Raw genomic sequence first — 20,410 nt, forward strand, 5'->3', positions numbered from 1 at the left:
GCGCTGGCGGGGCCGCTTCTGCCGTTTCAAAACTTGGAAGGCGGCCGCGGGTGTTTCCCAGGGCTGGTGTGAGGTGGGGACTCTTCCCCAAGGGGTTTCGCGCCGCACCTGAGGCAGGAGGAGGTGACCCGGGGAAGAGCGAGCCGCAGGGCCATGGTGGGGGCGGCGGGGGCTGGAGCACCAGTGCCAAGAACGGACTGAGATGCCGCGCACAAGAACAACATTCAAACGAGAAATCAGCATGGCCTTGTGAGACTGGGCTGCCCAGGGAGGGCGTGGAGTCCCCACCCCTGCAGGGTTGAGTCGGCTTGACCCAGAGCTGAGGGATCTGGTGGAGTTGGGAACTGTCAGTGCTAGGTTTACAGTTGGGCTAGGTGATCTTCAGGGTCCTTTCCAACCCACACGATTCTGTGATTCTGTGAAAGCTGACTGGGTTTGCTTCACTCACTCACTTCCAGCTATTCTCCGTTCCATGCTGAGGCTGGGACACATCCCTGGGTTTCACCCCATGCTTCAACAGCTTGTAACAGCAGTTCAGTATCATACTCATTTAAAACTGTTGTAAAGTAAAATACTGTTTTTATTAGCAGCATATCACACTAAATCAGGTGCAGGTTTTAAATTACTCAAAACCAGAAGACACGTTCTTAGAACATTCTGGTACTTCCCTAGGGAAAGGGAGACCTCTAATACCATCTCAACTCAAAGATACCAGGGACTTAATAAGCAGCAGATTATTTTGGAGCTAGCATCACAACCCAGGCAATGAGGGTGGATTCTTTTATTTCACCAGTATCTTAATTACAGAATAACCCACCTAAACCATTTCGTCCTATTTCCAGGCATTTTATTATCCTTCAGATGACGAAATGTATTTTTTCCTTCTCATCTCTACCCCATTATCATCCCAAGCAATTCAGGGGGATGCTGGTGGGAACACTGCCCCGGTTCCCCCAGCTCTGGAAATGTCAGCTGGTTATGATGGTTTGCCCAGCTGGTAGGAGAGAACACAGTGTTTTCTGAAGAGTACTTGTGTTTTTCTAGGCAGTTTTCTGATCTCTTTCCAAAGACCTTTCCCCTAGTTCAGTTGACAACAGCTGCTGGAAAGCTCCTCCCCAAGGGAGGGGAAAAGACATAATTGATTTTTTAAGAATAACTTCACAACATTTAAACAAAACAGGATTGGTGCTGCTGTCAACCGAGGAAGGGTCTGGCGCTAAGAGCTGTTGGCATGACACACTCCGGGCTTTGCAGGATCATGTTTACCTGTCGCCTGCCTTGGTGGAGATCCAGCGCTACCTGCAAGCTATGGCAGGCAGGTGGCTTTCTGCCTCGCGTCTGGGAGAGGTGCCAACCACCAGGTTGTAAAGGAATCAACGCGACTGCGCGGCAGGGGCAACAAGTTGGCATGCAGGAGAAACAAGTCTTAGAAGATCTGGATATGCCCCTTGCAAGGAGAGAAATGGAGACCCTCTTCCAAGAGCAGCCCGAGACTGGGAACCAGTATTTGGAAGATGCTTTTCTTCAGAGTTACTTGAAAACTCACCTTCCTCCCAAGGTCTGGCGTGCATGTTTCTGTTCTGTGTGTACTTGCTACAGTTCTGGCTAGGTCACTGTTTAAGACTGTGAATTGAACATTTCTCTGAGCCTTATTGTGTCCGAGCATTTAACTGGGGAGAATTTATCAGCATTCTTTAAAACTTGTTAGTTTTGAATCACTGCAGGTGTGAAAAATATCACCAGGACATAAACAGAAATAGCAAGTGGCTTAGTGATCTCCTGTGATTGGTCTGGGTGTTGCAACAAGAGTGTTGTTTTGGGATTGTCAGTGCAGGCATTTGTTGTCTAGTCATCCAGAGACAGAAATTTCAGAGAAAGGGAAGAAAACTAAGGTGCTGCTTCTCTGCCCTCAGGGAAGAGAGGCTTTTAAAGGAGATTCCTTTCAGAAGGAACAGGGCTGTTCTTAGCTGAACGCTCAAGAGGATGCAAAGGCCCGTTGGGGTTTGCTTGTTCTTAGTGCAGGTTTTTGGCTTTCCTGGGTTGTTTTTCAGACAGGGAAGGCTCTGTACAGGTTGCAGGTGTGCAGAGAGGTGGGGTAAGACCCTGAGCTGTGGGTCTCCGTTCTGTGAGGTCCAATCCTACAGGAACCCCTGGGAGGAGGCAGCTCATTTCTCTGGCTGTCCTCTGCTGTCACCCCAAGGACTGCAACTGTTTCCCACTTTTCAAGGACCATATCTCATGGAGCAGAGTATGACCTCTCTCCATGATTTATTCCAGCAGAAGCAATGCAATGACACTGAGTGAGTAAAGGGGCAGAACCTGGTGTTCAGTGATTCTCTTCCTTCCACCACTTGCTCTCCAGGTCTGTGAGGCCTTGCAGACATGGCGTAGTAAGAGTGTGGTGGCAGCACTGGGAGCTGGCTTTTGTCACAGCCATCATGAAAGACTGATTAACAAAATCCCTTGGGAGGCTGCCTTGAAGGGTATGGGAGTCCAGGAAGGCTGGACATACTTCAAGAGAGAAGTCTTAAAGGCACAGGAACAGGCTGTTCCCGTGTGCCCAAAAACAAGCAGGTGGGGGAGGAGACCAGCCTGGCTAAACAGAGACCTTTGGCTGGATCTCAAGAACAAAAGTACAATCTATGACCTTTGGAAGAGGGGGCAGGTATCTCATAAAGACTATCAAGATGTAGTGAAGTTATGCAGGGAGAACATTAGGAGAGCCAAAGAGCAGCTAGAGGTCAACCTGGCTACAGCTGTTAAAGATAATAAAAATTATTTCTATAAATTCATTAACAGCAAAAGGAGAATTAGGGAAAATCTCCCTCCTTTACTAGATGCAGAAGGAAACATGGTAACTAAGGATGAGGGAAAGGCTGAGGTGCTCAACGCCTACTTTGCCTCAGTCTTTAGCATGGAACTGGCTGTTTCCTGGACACCCAGCCTCAGGAGCTGGGAGATGGGGAGGGGAAGCAGAATGAGGCCAGCATGATTAAAGAGGTCAGAGACCTGCTGCACCACTTGGATGCACACATGTCTGTGGGACCGGATGGGTTAAACCCAAGGGTGCTGAGGAGTTGGCAGATGTGCTCGCCAAGCCGCTGTCCATGATTTACCTGGAGCCATGGCTGATTGGGGAGGTCCCATTGGACTGAGGGTGGCAAAGGTGACACCCATCTACAAGAGAGGCAGAAAGGAGGATTCAGGAAACTATAGACCTGTCAGTCTGCCCTCAGTGCCAGGGAAGGACATGGAGCAGGTCATCTTGGGTGCCATTACAAGTCATATAATGGACAACCAGGGGGTCAGGCCCAGGCACCATGGGGTTATGAAAGGCAGGTCCTGCCTGACAAACCTGATCTCCTTCTATGGCAAAACGATCTGACTATTGGATGAGGGAGAAGCTGTGGATATTTTCTACCTGGATTTTTGGAAAGTATTCAACACAGTTACCCACAGAATTCTCATAGAAAAACTGTCTGCCCATGGCCTGGATGAGTGAACACTCTGCTGGGTCAAGCCCTGGCTGGATGGACAGTCCCAGAGAGTGGTGGTCAGTGGAGCTAAATCCAGCTGGCGGACGGTCACAAGTGGTGTCCTCAGGGCTCGGTGTTGGGGCCATTTCTGTTCAACATCTTCATTGATGATCTCAATAAGGACACAGAGTGTGTCATCAGTGAGCTCGCAGGTGACACCAAGTGACATGGGAGTGTCGATCTGTACGAGGACAGGGAGGCTCCGCAGAGAGACCGGTATAGATTGGATCGGTGGCCAACGTCAGCGGGATGAGCTTCAACAAGGCCAAGTGCCAGGTCCTGCCCTTGGGCCACAACCACCCCCTGCACAGCTACAGGCTTGGGGAGGTGTGGCTGGAGCTGTCTGGGAGAGAAGGATCTGGGGGTTCTTAACCGAGTAACAGCTGAATATGATCCGGCAGTGTGCCTGGGTGGGCAAGAAAGCCAACGGCATCCTGGCTTGGATTAGAAATAGTGTGACCAGCAGGAGCAGGGAGGTGACAGTCCCCCTGTGCTCTGCACTGGGGAGGCCACACCTGGAGGGTTGTGTCCAGGTTTGGGCACCGCAGTACGAGAGAGATCTCGAGGGGCTGGAGAGAGTGCAGGGGAGGGCAACGAGGCTGGGGAAGGGCCTGGAGAGTAAATCCTGTGAGGAGCCATGGAAGGAGCTGGGAGTGTTCAGTGTGAGGAGGAGGAGGCTGAGGGGAGACCTCATCACTCTCTGCAGCTCCTGAAAGGACATTGCAGAGAGGCTGGGGCTGGGCTCTGCTCCCAGGGGATCAGGGACAGGACAAGAGGGAACGGCTTTAAACTGCAACGGGGGGCGTCAGACTGGACATGAGGAAAAAATGTTTCAGAGAAAGAGTGGTCAGGGAGTGGAACAGGCTGCCCAGGGAGGGGGTGGAGTCCCCATCCCTGGGTGTGTGTTTAAGGGCCGTTTGGATGAGCTGAGGGAGGATGTGGGGTAGGGGAGAACTTTGTAGAGTCGGGCTGAGGGTTGGACACGATGATCCCGAGGGGCTTTTCCAACCTGAATGATTCTGTGAAAGATGGGAATGAGACCTCCCTAAGCAGCAGCATGGCCTTCTCGCCAGAAGAGAAAATGGGGGAAAGGGTGGATGCCTTTGGGCAAGCATAAAGATCTTGCTTCTCATCTGCACCTTTGGAAGTAGGTTCAGATCTCCTGAAGACTTAAAAGGATCAGTGATGTCTTTTGCCGAGGCTGAGGACTGCTCTCCACTCCTTCCCCAAAGAGACAAAGCAGCTGCAAAAGCTACCAGAGCATCAGCAGCATCTCCCTTACATTTCTGTGCTTGGTCCCAGCGGGGCAGTGTTGCCTCGCCGCTGAGGAGAGCCCAGTGTGCTGGCTGCTACACACAGCACCCGCTTGGCTGCAGCCTGAGAGCTACCTCTCCCTACTAACACCTCCTCTCCAGGAGAGCAGGAGGAAGCTTTGTGTCCCACTGAGCAGACACCACGCTGGAGGTTGATTCCTGTTGTACTATTCACCTGTGCTCAGCGGTGGACAGAGTCATTTTCCTGGAACTGAGCAAAAGATTTCTTTCATTCTTTGAAGCAGATTTCTGCAGAACACAGAGGAAAGCACCTGCCTTTTCTGAGCACTGTTGTGGAGGTATCTGTTGGTCTTTGATCCCCCTAAAAATATATCCTTTAATATAAAGGATCATCTGTTTGCACTCTTAATGTGCAATAATTTGCACATTTCCAATGTATTAATCCCTGGGACATCAAAGGACAGATTGACAGAATGAGCCCGCCCAGCAGATGCTGTGAGGTAGCAGCTTCTGACCCTGACGGTTTACAGGTGCCCTCTCCGTATCCTGGTGTATGTTTTCTGGTGCACCCGGGCTGCATTCAGCAGTTACAAATGTAAGAGCTCTGATTTTATTCTTTTGCCATGGAAATAAACACATTCACTTGGGTAACACGGTGGTTTGTAAGGCTGCATGTGGTCAGGGCATGAGCTCACAGCTAGGCAGTCAGGGATTTTTTTAGAAAATGTGGATGAGGTAAAGGGACTGTTGTAGTTTGAGTTCCCTGTAGTGTGCTGACCAGGAGACTTATTTGGTAGACTTATATTCTTCTGCCCACAAAAACCCACCAGGTAAACAGCTCAAAGGTTCCTGTGCCTCAGGGATCAGCAAAGGCCATGAACCTTGGGTTCTTAGGTTATTCTCTAAAACAACCTTCAAATTGTTGTCAAGATATGATAAGCACTGGAGGCATACATCCATCCCAGCTGAGCTCCCCTGACAGCAGGAGTGCAGTGGGACCTGTACCAGCTGACAGGGCTCTTGTGAATGGTTTTGCCTTCTTTTGTCATTTTAAACACTATTTCACTGTTTACCTGAAGGAAAACTGGCTGGTCTGAGGATGGAGACTTCCAGAGTAGTAACTGGAAGGTGTTTGTTGGATCCTCATTACACACGTTGAACGGCACAGGGATGAAAGAATCTTAATGAAAAGTCAATATAGGAGGAGGCAGGGAAAGGAAGAAACAGTGTTTGTATTTTATAAACAGCAAATTAATGTGTTTTATAATTGCACCATTCTGGGTACAGCAACTACAGCATTCACCTCCACAATTGCTATGTTGAGGAGGAAACAAGCATCTCCTGAGGGGCAGAGAACAGCAAAAAAATATTATTCTGATGAAAGCAAATCTAGATCAGGTGCTTCTCAGACCCCCAATACAGTATTGGATGTATTGATGGTAACAAGGATCAAACACTGCTAGAGGTTGTGTCCACCTGGCCTAATTTTAACTATCTACAAGTCAGGTTATGTAAGTCAGGGCAATTTCACTAGGCTTTGGCCACAGACAGTGAAGAGCAGTTCCTGTCATTCCTGTCACCTTGAAATAGGTATCTAAGGTTGGAATGAATCACTGCTCTGTGGGTGCTGGTTTCCCTCCTTCAGCTATGGACAGATTACTCCACCCAGTCAGCCCAGCCTGGCAGAATCGAGCATGAATCCTTATCCAGGGCCGTTCAGGAAGCTGGATGCAGGGTGGAAATTTGAATCTGGACACCCTGGGTGCCAGGCTGGAGCTCAAAGGGTTGCTCCATCCCTCCTTTTCTAACCTGATAGGCAGGTAACACTGAGCCCAGTGGAAGTTTTCCTATACAGATGAAGGCTTTCCGTTTTTGGCAGCTCTTCCCCTGGCATTCTTCTCCAACAGTAAATCACAGAGCGGCTGAGGTTGGAAGGACCTCTGGAGATCGTCTTGCCCAGCCCTCCTGCTCATGTGCATCTGTGTCATTCTCATCCCTGATACAAAACCTCTCCTGTCTTTCCTGCAATCCAGAGATGCTGCCAAATGTAACTTGAAAAAATTATTTGGGGGCGGGGGGGAGAGTGACAGCTGAGCACAGCTGTGCCAGCAGAGGCTGAGACAAGCTGTCCTGCTCGCGTTACAGAACACATGGAAGGACCAAGTGTCAAGAGACTACTAGCACTGCAGGACAATAGGGTTGGTCCTCTGCCTTTCCAGTGAGGACCGAGGCACCTTGCCTTCTGAAGATGTGCTGAAGGGCTGCTCTTGTTGCTTCACAGGTACTGGAGGAGGTAAGTCAGGATCTGGAGAGATTTGGAAACCGTCTGCTAACCACGATCAAACCTCTAGGATGGGAATGCGAGTTGAACCCCCCTGTGTTTCGGCAGTATGATGCCTGGGGGCAGCGGGTGGATCACATTGTCACCTGCTCGGCCTGGAGGAGGATGAAGGAGATTGCAGCAGAAGAGGGGCTGATTGCCGAGGCCTATGAAAGAAGATACTCCAACTGGAGGTAACTGGGGGACAATGGGTGTGACTTGGTGCCTTGCTGTCTATTCTTAGCAGGGTAGGACTGTTGTTGTATAATGGGTAACAGATGATGCATGGACAAAAGCACACCTACCGCTGTACTGAACAGCAGTGTCTGTCCGCTGTAATGTTCCACTCCAGCAATGATAAGCCGTGACTAATGGCTTACAGTTGATCATAATATTCTTTGATGTCACCTTCCTGATTCTGGGGCCTGGCAGTTCCCTGCACTGTTCCAGCTTTACATGCATTAGCTGTAACACAGCTAAAGGTCTGGGATTCTACTTACAATTTCATTGTATGCCAGCCTCTGGAGATAGACCCACATTTCTTATTTATTTCTAAAACCTGCACTTAATGTGCACCAGCTGGCAGGCAATGCCTTCCATCCAGCCTTGCACTGACAATCCCTCTGGGACTGAGAAACTCTTCTGTTCCTCTTCTCTCTTCCTGGCTGAAACAGTTTTTTGCCCTCTCAGAAATGAGTGGTCTCATTCTCACCTGGTTTGGCTGTATTTTGTTCCTCTCTTCCTAGTTCCCTCCTGCTGTTGAACTGTTTCTTAACCTGTCTATTTTCACTCACTTTCTTTTCTAGCCGCCTGCATCAGGCTGTCAAACTGTACTTATTTTCAAGCTTATCTGGAGGTTTCAGCTGTCCACTGGCCATGACTGATGGGGCCGCCAAAGTCATTGAGGTATGAGCTCAGCTGGTCTCTGAGGGCACAGCCCACGTCCTGGAAGTGCTGGGTAGAGGCTGGAGCACTGGCCAAGGATGGAGGAGAGCTCATCTGCCATCTGGCTCTGGGCATGGCCCTTCCTTGCTCTGTGACTCAGCTCTGGCTCCCACTGCCTTTCTCCTTTAGTCACAAAGTCTTTGTGCCCAGGGTAGCTTTTATGTTTACTTACAACACTGTGTACAATAAAACCTTTGCTGCACATAAAACCTGTGGTGCTGCAGGTAGTTGGAAAGCTGTCCAACATGTTTTCACTACGAGATAGTTTGTTGTTCTGATACTTGTGTGGAGTGGCAGTTAAATTTATTGGGCCAGATCCATACCTGATGTAAATTAAACAAACTAGCAAGAATTTCCCCAGTTTGAAGATTTGTCTCTGCATCTTAGTGACACCCTTTGCACTATGTCAGTGGCTATGTAAGATGCAGAGAAAAGCTAGTCCTTAAGTAGTTACCCTGGCCATATAATTCAGTAAAAAGAAATATGAACGTATGCCAATACCCTGGTATGTGTGCTGTTTTGAAAGCTCTCTGTCCGGATGTCTAGCAGTACAGAAATCCAAGGGGTGTAGGGATGCTCAGCACTCTCCTTTGCAGCACAAGTCTGCCCCTTCTGTCTGGACAGTGCTCCAGCTGCCGCGCAGGAGCTGGGCAGGTTCAGGTACTCTCGGCAGTCCCTGCGGGTGCACGGCAGGGCAGGACACGCAGTGCCCCCTCCCCTGCTTGCGGACTGTCCGTTCTGAGCCTGGGACACACCAGTGGTAGTTAAGGCAACTGTCTAATTTCATCTGCTGTGTTATGATCATCTTAGTTTCTTTCCCTCCCCCAAAATAGTCACTAGGTATTCCTGGATCTATGAAAAATGCTTTTGACCACCTGACCTCCCGTGACCCCAAGAAGTTCTGGACCTCTGGCCAATGGATGACTGAGCGCAGGGGAGGCTCTGATGTTGGTATGTGCTCTGAGGTGGGAAGCAACTGCAGCACCAGCACATACATGTGTTGGTGAGAAATTAAGAGTGTGGGGAACATACAACGCCAGGTAGCTGGTTTAGGAAACTTCAACTGGAATCATCCAAATCCTCTGCATATCTCTGCTTTTTAGCCAACAAAAGGCCCAGCTTTGTCCACTGATGCATGCAGTAAACACAGGCAGGTACAGAGCTGTGTTCCTTGCACAGATATCAGACAGATGCCTAGCTCCATAATCTAAACCTTGAGCGAGACAGTCAGACCCATCCCAACTGGGACCCAGAAAGCATTCTTGGCCTTCAACTTCTATTCCTTGGTTAGTAATAGCATGATGGGCCAGGAAACCTCAAAACTCCACTGTGGAGACAGAAATGTGGAAGGGGAGTCACCTGCATCTCATGAAGCTGCAGTTGGTTTCCTGGTGGAAGAAGTGAAAGGGTCAGCTGCGGTGTGGAAGATGTGCATCACTGCAGGATTCTGTAGCACCTTTTGTTGTTCTTGGTCATCGTAGCTCCTGAAGAAATGAAGGTGTTGGATTCCACACTGCAGTACTCATTACAAAGCACTGCTATTACCAGCTGTTAGTCTGGAGCAAGTGCTGGAAAGGCTCACAGTTAAACAGAGCATATTTCCTTTCTAGTGCTTAACTCTGGCTGCATTTCTTATCCAGGGTCAATGCAAGAGATTAGCAGCTAATCCATGCTCCATCTTGATAGCAAGAGGTGACTTGAAAGAGCTTCTGCTTAAACTGAAAATCAGCATACAGAAGTTCCTGTAAAGCCAAGATGATCTTCTCCTTTCTTGCAGCGAATGGCACCGAGACAGTGGCCAGAAAGCAGCCAGATGGTACATATCGTCTCTATGGTTTTAAATGGTTTACATCAGCTGCTGATTCTGATGTGGCGTTAACCCTGGCCAGGGTAGCAGATGCTGAAGGAGAAGTAAAGCAGGTCTGTTTGATGGTGGAACCAGGGGAAGGAGTAGGGGCAGTCTTTGTCTTCCTCGTTTCATTGTAATGAAATTCTCTTTGCACCCCTTTCAACGGCCCCAGGGTTCCAGGGGCCTGTCCCTGTTCTTCCTGAGGGTTTGCGATGAGGAGGGGAAGCTGAACAGCATCCAAGTGCAAAGGCTGAAGGACAAGTTGGGCACGCGGCAGATGGCAACAGCAGAGCTATGGCTAGATGGAGCTAAAGCAGAGCTGGTATGAAAGGGTTTCACCTTCCTCTTGGGACTGGGCTGGCCTGGCACTCAGGGGGGTTCTGGCAGTGATACCAGCTGGAAAAGTTCCTCTCTTCCTCCTCAGTGTCCAGCTGTTAATGCTTCACCAGTGGGGCTGCGTGTGGGACAGAGCTGAGAACAGCTCAGGAAAAGACAGGAGGGAAGAAAGAAAGAAAAGTAATTTTAAGATGATCATTTACCTAATCCAGTTGCATCGACCCAGCTGAGAGACAGTTCTGTGTAGCGTGCAGGTGGGAACAAGCAACAGGGACCAGAACTGATCGTGCTGACATGGTCATGCCACAGACTTGGCTGAAATGAGACAGCCATATTTTAAAGCAAGCAGATCTTTGTGGTGCCTGAGGACAGACAGAGATGAAGTGGACAGCCTATATCTGTCTGTTGACACAACTTTCACTTAGATAGTCCCCTTCAGGGCTGTGCAAAAGGCTCACATCAGCCTTTGTTCTTTGATGCTTTCAGATCTCTGCAGAGGGTCATGGCGTGGCCTCCATCTCCCACATGCTGAACATAACTCGGATCCACAATGCCATTGCTGCAGCAGCTTCCATGAGAAGGTGAAGGCAGCACGGATCCCCCCAGAGCTGCAGGAGGAGCTTATCTGGTCAGGGGGACTTTGCAATGCTCAGCTTTGCAGCCAGCTGACTTCTAATGCCTTTGCAGGCTCGGGTCTGGCGGCCAGCAGTGCTGGAGAGGGTTGGCCTGTGTGGGGGGACCTAGGCTGGTGTGGTACAGCTGAGCAGGGTTCTTCCAGTGTGGGTGGCTGTGAGAGAGAGCTCACAAGTGGGAGGTTGCTGGTCTGACTGCTTTCCCTGGCTGTTTTCTCTCTAGGATGATCAGTCTGAGCAGGGAATATGCCCGTAGGCGTGTTGCCTTTGGGAAGCTCCTCAAGGACCATCCCCTGCACATGCAGACGATCGCCCGGATGGAGGTGAGGCTTTTGGGAGCTGAGCTGAACCTGTTGGGGAGGAAAGAGGGCAGAGATCCTCAGGTGCTGATGAGCACAGCCAGCCTGCCTCTGTGTGCAACAGTCAGATGGAGAAGGCTGTTCCTGCTACAGTGAGACATATGCTGCAGGGCAGTTGCCTTATTCTAGTGGGGTTTGATCTGATGATAGACCTAGCTTCTCTGCTAGGTTATCCTAAACAATTACCTGGGAGCTGTCCTGAGAGTAGTGCCAGAGTTCATGCACCTGCTATGATATGCCATGACCTCTGAAGTTGGTCGTTAGTATCAGAGTCCCATCATGACACCAGTCTCCTAAACTGCAGTTAACAGACTTTTGTCCAAGACTGGCAGAGACTCATCCAACTTCCCTGGTAGCTCATGCACCAGGAGATGGGCTGTTCCCAGCAGGCTTGAAGAATTCTTGAGTAGTCACCATGCACTTCAGCTTCTGAGAAGTTTGTCTTCACTGTGTACCTGCACAGTGCTCATCACCACAAGGTGCTGAGCTTGAGTACAGCCTCTAGGTGTGAATGTCATCTAAGGCAATAGCAGGCAATGGAGGAGAGAGCAGCATGAACTGGCACTCTGGCTCTGGGCTTTGGGAGGAATTTCACACATGGGCCTTCACTCCCAGCAGAATGTCTCATGGCTTTGCTATAACGCTGAACTGTAGCAGCTCACTAAATCCACAGGACACAGGTGGCTTCCCACCCCTACTAAAACTTCAAAATGGTGACACAAAGTTGTCCTCTCACCCATCTGGGTACTACTTCTTTTAAGTGGTGTAACACCAAAGCTTGCCCTTGGGCTGCAGTAGGTTCATGCAAATTTTTAAAACAGTATTTAAAAATCCTCTTGCAAGGTGAGGGAGAGGGAAAGTGGTGAACATCTGTCAAACATAACTTAAAGCTCCAGCGTCTCTTAGCCTGTGGCCAGAACACCAACTCAGAGAGAAAGGCCAGACCCCATATAGTCCCACAGCACAGGGGCTGCAGAGCTCCATATCCTAATGCTTTCTAAATCACAACTTGCCAGGGAAGTAAGTTGCTCAGCAAGAAATTTGTCAAAGACTTTGCAGATCCTGGTGCTCAGAGGATGGCCATCAGATGTGTGGTCTCATGACCCTTAGCCATGGAAAAGATGTGGATTTGTGACCTGGATACCTGATAGGAGCTTGATAAGGCTCCAAGTAGGCCTGATGAAATGGCATTGCCCCTTTCCTCGTGCTAAACTGCAGTGTCCAAGAGCAGTAGCTCCAGACTACCTTTAGTATTTCTTGCTTTATGCCTTGGCTGGTCAGTGGTCTTTGTTTCTGAAGCTGTGGGTCTGTACAGGCAAGGGTGGCATTTTTCCCAGGTCCAAGTATTGCACATCCCTTTGAGATAGTCTCACAGCACTTCAGCAGACCAGGCTGGAACCAGCCTGAGTCAAAGATCCTTGCCAGTGAAGCTCCCCAACTCCTCTGCTTGCAGGTGCAGACACGAGGGGCCTTTCTTCTGATTATGGAGATCGTTCGTCTGCTTGGACTTGTAGAAGCCAACATGGCGAGAGAGCAAGACCAGCTTCTCTTGAGACTGCTGATACCAGTTGCCAAACTGTACACTGGGAAGCAGGTATGGAACAGCCAGTTTGATTAGCCCAGAGTGGGGCTGTGTGGCACATCAGCAACCACAGAGCTGGAAAGAGGAGTGGTGGACACGGCCAACGTGAAGGACAGCGATAGCAGGGGGTACTGGCAGTGACCTCTACCTACAGGGCCTGCAGTGATTATTGCTCTGCACCGAGGCTGGACTTTGTGGGTAGGAGACGTGTCCCTTTGCTCTCAGCCATCTGATCAGAGCAGATGGAGCCAGCACTGTCAGTGAAGTACTCCATGGAGAAATGCTGCTTGGGCTGCCCCGAGACCAAGGTCAGGCACTGAGCCACAGGGAATATCATTCCCCTAGCTATGAATACATGGAAGGGAAGGTGTTAATAGCTTAGCCTTAATTTTGGGGGTCTGTCCCTCTTCTAGTTGCTGAAATACACAGAAGCTGACACACCATAGGCAAGCAGAAGGTAAAGACTCTCCTGGACTAGAGACACATACTCCCATGTACCAAACAAACCAGAGGTTTATCCTTACCTAGAGAGGACTGTACTGAGACAGACTCTCCCTGCATCTTCTCCCAAGGTCTGATTGCTCCTGCAGGTCCTCTCTCAGTGTTACTCAACCTTTATTCCCCAGGCTCCTCCTCCTGCATATGATGAGCAACCTGCTTCAGTAAATCAGTGGGATCCAGTCCTTCTCATCCCAGCAGGAACTGATGTGTGATGTTGGAGGGTTCTGGCCGCTCTTTCCCCTCATGCAATGTGGATCCTGTCAGCTCTCTGCATTTTGCAGGCTTCTTCTGTTGTTGTTGAGGCAATGGAGAGTTTTGGAGGACAAGGCTACATGGAGGACACAGGCTTGCCGGTCATAGTCCGTGATGCTTTGGTAAGGCAGCAGGAGAAGCAGAAGCAGCTCCCGTGTGTCACCTCATCCCTGGCGCAGCACTCTGTGGCTGTCTGCTAAAGACACACTCAAGGGAGCACACAGTCCCCCCCAGACTCACTCCAGGTGTGGCAGCTCTTTCATAGTTGCCTTCCTGCTGAGCCCCCTTCTCACCAGGGAGGGGACGTGATTCGTTCCTGTGCTGGGGTTATTTCCTAGCTCACTAATGGTGCTGGGCTCCATGCTCTCATCACCACTGCTCCTTTCCACTTGTGGAAGACATCTCTGGAGATTTCCTTGATGTCCCTTAGTTCTGCCCCATGTCTTTGTTTCCTCACATTCCCCTTTCTTTATCACAGTCTCTCCAAAAGGTTCTTCATGCTCTTCCTCAGTCTCTTCTACCCCACAGGTGCTGTCCATATGGGAGGGAACAACAAATATCCTGTCACTTGATGTCCTGCGATCCCTCACCAAGAGCCAAGGACAGGCGATGGCTGTGTTCTTCTCCACAGTGCAGGTGAGCCCACACCAAAAGCGCTGGTCAGACTGATTTTTCCCACCTTGGCAGAGTCTGGTTTGGTGTTCGTGCTCCTGGCTGAGACTGGCAGGGAATATGACCAAACTGAAAGCTTTAGACAGGTTCAGAAGGTGTCTTACAATCCTCCTCTTTAAATAGCACTTACAAAAGCAGAACACATACAGTGCTCATTTTAGGATCCTTGTGTGCTACAAAAAATGCAGATACTTTCATCCCAGCAGTGAAGAGTTTTGCATTGTCAGAATTCCTCATGACAGACACCAATATGTGTATTTTTAACGTGAAAGAGTCACCTTCCTGAATCCAAAATAATTTTGTGGTTTTGTTTCTTAACTGAAAAAACACCACAAGACTGCTGAATATTAAACCTTCACTAGGGCTTCCTACTGCATTATGACTTTCTATTTTTATTCCCACTGAGAAGATGGAAAGAGCCAAAGGAACTCCATTGCTTCCTCTTTAGATTTGCCATTCTCTGGCTTCACCTATAGGCTGCTCTCTTAAAGGTGCTTAGATGACAGGCAGTCATGGGGAGGTCAAAGCAGCTCAGAATTTCGTGAGAGTAGACGAGCATCAGCTAGCTCAATACATCCGGTAAAGGGAGACCGGAACCAGCCTGACCAGCCTATCGGAGGGTGTTCTTGCAGAGGTGACATTATTAATCCAGGCAGAGCAATCCAGATTACGTTAGCCCAGATACAGCGAGGGAATCCTGGAGTGCTGGATGTGACTATGTGTAGCCATCACTTTCTCATCCAGATGCCATGAGGAGGGAGAGGTCTGGGTCACAGCACTCCCTGGCACTGGATGGGTCTTTCAAAAATACACCAGCAAGAGCCTGACTCCTTCTCACCAGTGGCTGCCACTGGCAGCTTCTGTTACATTGCAGGCCCCCAGTTTGGCTGTATTCTGTACAGAGCACCTCTCTGACCTCCAGGGTTGTCTGCTTGCCATCCTCTCAGACAACTTCGGATAAAGGAAAAATACCTCAAACAATTTGACTACTAAACAAGAAACCCAAATCTGCTCATAAGCAGGACTGAGCACACCTGCTAATTAAAAAGCCAGCTGGTCCAGCTGTTGATAAAAAGCAGCTTAGTCTGCCACGGAAGGTAATGGAGTGGAGAAGGAAAGGAGCCAGTGGTAGGCTCTAAAAATAACTTGGAAATAAGCTGGCCTCCAGAGACTTACACTTAGGGTAATTTAAAGGAACACCCCACAAAGGGGCCGTGCTGCAGTCCCTAGAGCTCCTCACTGTGTAGCTCCCCCCAGCTTCTCAACTGGATAATCAGAGAAGCATTAAAGAACACAGTGATGTGATTCAGAGCAGGTACCTACACAGCAGTAACACCAAGTATTGAGATTTATTAATTAACAAGCTCATCAGTGCTCTTGCACTCCTACAAATCATGCTGTATATGAGACTGGAGGGTGAACAAGTGAGCACTGACTTTAAAGTAAGACCTTAAAATAAATTCCCGTAAGCGCCGTTGCATTTGCTGGTTTCTGTCACACTGAGGCCTCCTCCACTTGCACAGCGGGTGTCTGGAGCAGGCTGAGCTGGGAGGGCAGCACTGCTGCACTGATTCTGGATGTGATAGATCACTCTTGGCAAAATTTAACCTGGACACATCACAAAGCTTCTCCCTGAGGCCGTGGGCAGTTAGGCGCTGGGAAGGCAGACTGGGAGGTTTTTCTGCAGAGTGCCTCTGCAGCGCCAGGCAGGAACGTGCTGAGTTTCTACACCAGCATCAGGGTTCCACTCACAGGTGATAACCTCTTCTGGAGCTCCAGGTGTCTAAATTCTTTCAGTCTCTGGGAGTCTGGCTCATTTTGAAACATCCTTCCCATTCCCATCTAGTGATGAAATCATTTAGCCCTTCATAAAGGGATTTTTACTGCTCCAATACATTTCCTTTTTATTGAGGCATACAAAACTAGTACAATTGATTTTATGTTGCCCACCAAGGTTCTCAGTTTGCAGGATTTGTGCCCAGTGACTACTTTGTTATCACAGCATAACACTTTGTTCTGTGAACAAAGAACAGAGTAACCTCCCCCCTGACACCACTGCAACCTATTTTTGCTTTTATCCAGTGTCACTTACCTTTGCACATGATGGGGTGCCCAACGCTGAGGGTGCTGTGATCTAGAAGCAGGAACCCAATGTTGTAATTATCCTCAGGAAAAGGGAAATACAGAGAACTTCCCCACCCTTGCACAATGTGATTATCAGCAGCTGAATTTTTACGGTCCTTGATACACAGGCAAGTTTGTTACAAACTGCCTGCCCAGAGGTAATTAGTCTGCAAAATCTCAGGGGAACATGTGGCAAGAAGAGCAAGTGTGAGAGACAGCCCTGGATTCCAGCTCAGCTGTGCTGGCTGTTCCGGGTGGATACTGCACAGGGGTGGTTATTTCATGTTACACTCAAAAATTACTAGCTGGAATTTTGAGCCAGAGCATTGGGTGCACTTTAGAATTCAATTACAATCTGAAAAGTTACTCTACAATAGCACCAGGGAATTATTTGATTATTGCGTTTTAGTGGCTTTAGGTTAAATCTGGTCATGTTGTGTTTCTGAATGCCAGTCCTGCAGGCATCTTTCAGAGCTCAGTCAGCTGTCCTGTGCATCAGGAATGACTGTGCAGGGATGAAACTAGCTGTAAATCGGACACACAATCTAAGACATGTGATAGTGTTTTCAAGTCCTTTTCAGATCATAACCACAATTTTAACACAGCAGGAAATAAAAGTAGGTTATTAAAGTGAGACTGCATATTTGCTCGCGGCATTAATACGAGCCTTTTGCTTCTAGCCCAGTTTTGGATACTCTCCCTGTAGCTGTACTTTTAAATACTCTTTTAAGTATTTAAATAATCTTTTAAGTAAAAACCATTCTGGCACTCTTGCTTGGTAGCTAGTGAGAGCAAACAAATGAATGGCATCTTAAAATTCCTCAGTAAAACCCGAAGGAATCAGAAATATTGGCGCTCTAAAGGCTCTTTTGCTCAGAGGATTTCAGCCAGAAAGGAGCCGTAAACTGGCACAGCGCTGCCGCGTGCGTGTGCCTCCCCGCAGCTCCACGCTGCAGGAACTGGAGCAGATCAGCCTGCAGGAGGGAAACCAGGAGCTGCTTCTGCCTCAAGCATCGTCCCTGAAGCAGCTCTACAGCCTCTAGCTCTCAAATGCAGGGGAGGATGTGGAAAAAACCAGCTTGATCTCTCAGCAGATTCAGTGCTTTTGGTTAGGAAAAGAATGAGTGTAATCTGGAAAAAAAAATTTTTTCCCCTGAAGGTTAAAATGATGCTTTTATATTCCTGGTCCGTACTAAAAGGTCTTTAAACTTTAAAAAGCAAGTCAGCGTGGGACGGAGCTGTCGTACCCCAGCCACGAGCACGAGGGTGCTGACAGAAGCGCGAATGTTGTCTCTGCGCTTGGCCTGTGTGATCTGGCTTCCACCCAAGCTGCTGGGAATATGTTTATGCCTTTGGGGTCTTTGATCCTCGTTAGCAACAAGCTCCAAGCTACTTTTAAAACCTCTTATTAGCATTCTGTGGGCTTGGAGGGTTCTTCGGACTTTATCTTGGCACTAGACCTAACCGCTTTAATGATGATGTTTTTGTATTTGTACAGCATATGCTGTGAGTATTTATGTACTGCTTTGCCTAGAGCACAGAATAGCATCCATTGAGGATTGTGTTTTTCTTGTATTAATAGTCAGAAAATACAGGGCAATGGTTATGCAGAAGGTTGTCAGGCACAGACATTTGCTGAAAACAAAACCGGGTTCAGCTTGTGCAGTCCGGAGTCCTACTGTGCCAATAAGCTGCATTTTCATACTAGCAAAAGGAGCTGCATGAGCACTTAAGCACTGAAAGCCTCAAAACCACAAAAAATTTGTCCTGCGCTGCAGATACTTACAGGCTTCAGCTTCATAAATAACCCACAAATGAGGCTAATTAACAAAAAGCACCTGCTACACTACTGAAATATGCCAGGGTTCCGTTCTGTGGTTCTGTCCCAGGTAGCCCCTCGGTTCTGTGCAGAGCCGGGTTCCAGCGTTAGTGCGGCTGAGCCCGGCAGTGACGGCAGGGCCTGCCCTGACCGCGGGCAGGGCTGGGACACCCCAACGGCCATGGCCTGCTTGGCGGCAGCAGAGCCTAGCTGCCAGCGCCGCGGGGGTCGCAGGGGATGGAGGGGGGCGGCTGCGAGGGCGAGAGCTGCCTCTCCTCCACGCGTGTGACCTCAGGGGGGCTGAGGTGTCCCCCCAAGCCTGGCAGCTCCATGCAGGAGACACACTCTGCCCGTTCGATCCTGCCTAAGGGGGAACGACACGGGAAATGCAGATTAAAGGCAGCCACGTTGAAAGAGCAACTGGTTTTAGATTCTATAAGCAGAATATCACTTGTGCTTTCACAAGATATGCGCAAGTGCCCTTGTCCTTTCCCTAGGACAAGAGGGAATGGCCTCAAGCTGCACCAGGGCAGGGTCAGGCTGGCTCTGAGCAAGGATTTCTTTGCAGAAGGGGCTGTTGGGCATTGGAATGGGCTGCCCAGGGCAGGGGGGGAGTCCCCATCCCTGGAGGGGTTGAAGAGTCGGGTTGACCCAGCGCTGAGGGATCTGGTGGAGTTGGGAACGGTCAGTGTGAGGTTCATGGTTGGACTGGAGAAGTTTCAAGGTCCTTTCCAGCCTAGATGATTCCATGATTCTGTGAAAGTATTTGGGACACTGGAGAAACAGCAGCTTAGATCAACCAGGGGAGCTTTTTGGGTGGTGCTTTTCAGCACAGTTAAAGGCCTGACATCCATCAGAAGAGAGCCACTCTGGTCCTGGGTCTTTCCCACGGGCATGACTTGCAGAGAAAAGCTTCTTTAAATCTGCATTTTCCTGCCTGGACACAGCCCCAGCATCTTCACAGAAATGAAAATATAAAACTGGAGGAGATAGCGTATAACTAGAACCTGATACAGGCATGCGATCAGGGAGAACTGGGGATGCGATCTGTTCCCCGTGTGTGGCTCTAAAGCCAGCAAGGAAACAGCCCCACACTGGGTTTGGCTCCCAGGAATGCTCCAAGCCCACAAGCTCCCCTTTGGCATCGTCCCCTTTCCTGCTGCCGTGCCCTGGCCGCTCCCCCTACGGCAGCGCCAGCTACAGCCGCCTTGATTCAAGCCTTTTGTTAGCGGTTGCTGGGTGTGCTCAGGATTTCACCAGCCCCGTTTCCTTGCAGAAGGTAAATATGCTGTCATTTTTTCCTGCGATTGTTTTCTTTGCAGAAAAAACTGGAGTTGGCTTCGAGCACTGCAAATCTGGAACCCGCTGTGAAGCAAACACGGGATGCCCTCGGCAGCCTCACGCGGTTCATGGAGGCAGCTGGTTCCCAGGGGGCAGCGACCATGGAGCTCGCAGCAAGAGACTTCTCCTACACCCTGGCGAGGATCTACACAGGTAGTGGGGAAGATAAAAATGATGGATTTCAGGCCAGGAGAGGGCTAGGAATCAGTCCTAGGATGCCCTGCTTTCACAGATTCAGGGTAAAGGGTGGAGTTTTAAACCAAGCTCAGTCCCCGTCTGCTTTCAAACTGAGGCAGCTCAGCCTGGCAAGTGCTGCGGAGGAGTCAGCAACCCCCACGCTCCCCAGCACTTGTTTTGGCTGGAGCCCAGGAGTACTGATGTCTCCTACTCTTCCACAGGGGCTCTTTTAATCGAACACGCAGCACGGTCTGATGCTTCCTCCACCGACATCGCCACTGCTCGAAGGTAAGCAGAACTCCTCGAGCCCTGACCGGTTTGGGTGATTTCTCGTGCAAGGCAGCAGGCTCTGCTCTGCCTCTCTGAGGCCTGACCCCCAGCCGTGGTGAAACCCAAACCTCGTGTCACTATTGATGGAGACAAACAGATTCTGGGTTGGTTGCTGTCAACATTGTGGCTTTTCCCTGCCAGGGGGAATTGAATTCTAGCGGTGATGAGGGCCCCAAACTGGGCAAGACCCCAAGTTGAAAGCAGCATTATCGGGGCTCGGATGAACAGTTTGTGTTCTTTGTTCAGGTGGTGCAACCAGGAGCTGTGTCCCGTGGCCGCAGAGTTGGAGAACAGCAGCTACGAGGCGGAGGCCACACTCATGGACAGCGCGCTGGCCTACGAGGGCAGCCCCGCCCGCCCC

General features: G+C 49.7%; 1 protein-coding gene across 1 annotated transcript in view; it reads left to right on the forward strand.

Moving 5' to 3' along the window:
- The first annotated feature begins 1,191 nt into the window (after nt 1–1,191).
- Nucleotides 1,192–20,410, forward strand: part of LOC113486178 (acyl-CoA dehydrogenase family member 11-like) — a 19,548-nt gene continuing 329 nt past the window's right edge. The window contains exons 1-14 of the mRNA XM_026859900.1: nt 1,192–1,558; nt 7,092–7,324; nt 7,937–8,036; nt 8,909–9,026; nt 9,853–9,995; nt 10,097–10,246; nt 10,747–10,841; nt 11,116–11,215; nt 12,705–12,845; nt 13,616–13,708; nt 14,115–14,222; nt 19,524–19,695; nt 19,941–20,007; nt 20,296–20,405. Coding sequence (XP_026715701.1) covers nt 1,232–1,558; nt 7,092–7,324; nt 7,937–8,036; nt 8,909–9,026; nt 9,853–9,995; nt 10,097–10,246; nt 10,747–10,841; nt 11,116–11,215; nt 12,705–12,845; nt 13,616–13,708; nt 14,115–14,222; nt 19,524–19,695; nt 19,941–20,007; nt 20,296–20,405 — 1,957 coding nt within the window. The 5' untranslated portion in view covers nt 1,192–1,231. The remainder of the gene's footprint in view (nt 1,559–7,091; nt 7,325–7,936; nt 8,037–8,908; nt 9,027–9,852; nt 9,996–10,096; nt 10,247–10,746; nt 10,842–11,115; nt 11,216–12,704; nt 12,846–13,615; nt 13,709–14,114; nt 14,223–19,523; nt 19,696–19,940; nt 20,008–20,295; nt 20,406–20,410) is intronic.

The sequence above is a fragment of the Athene cunicularia genome (assembly GCF_003259725.1).
Source record: "Athene cunicularia isolate RWA chromosome 15 unlocalized genomic scaffold, athCun1 chr15_part1, whole genome shotgun sequence".
Lineage (NCBI taxonomy): Eukaryota > Metazoa > Chordata > Aves > Strigiformes > Strigidae > Athene > Athene cunicularia.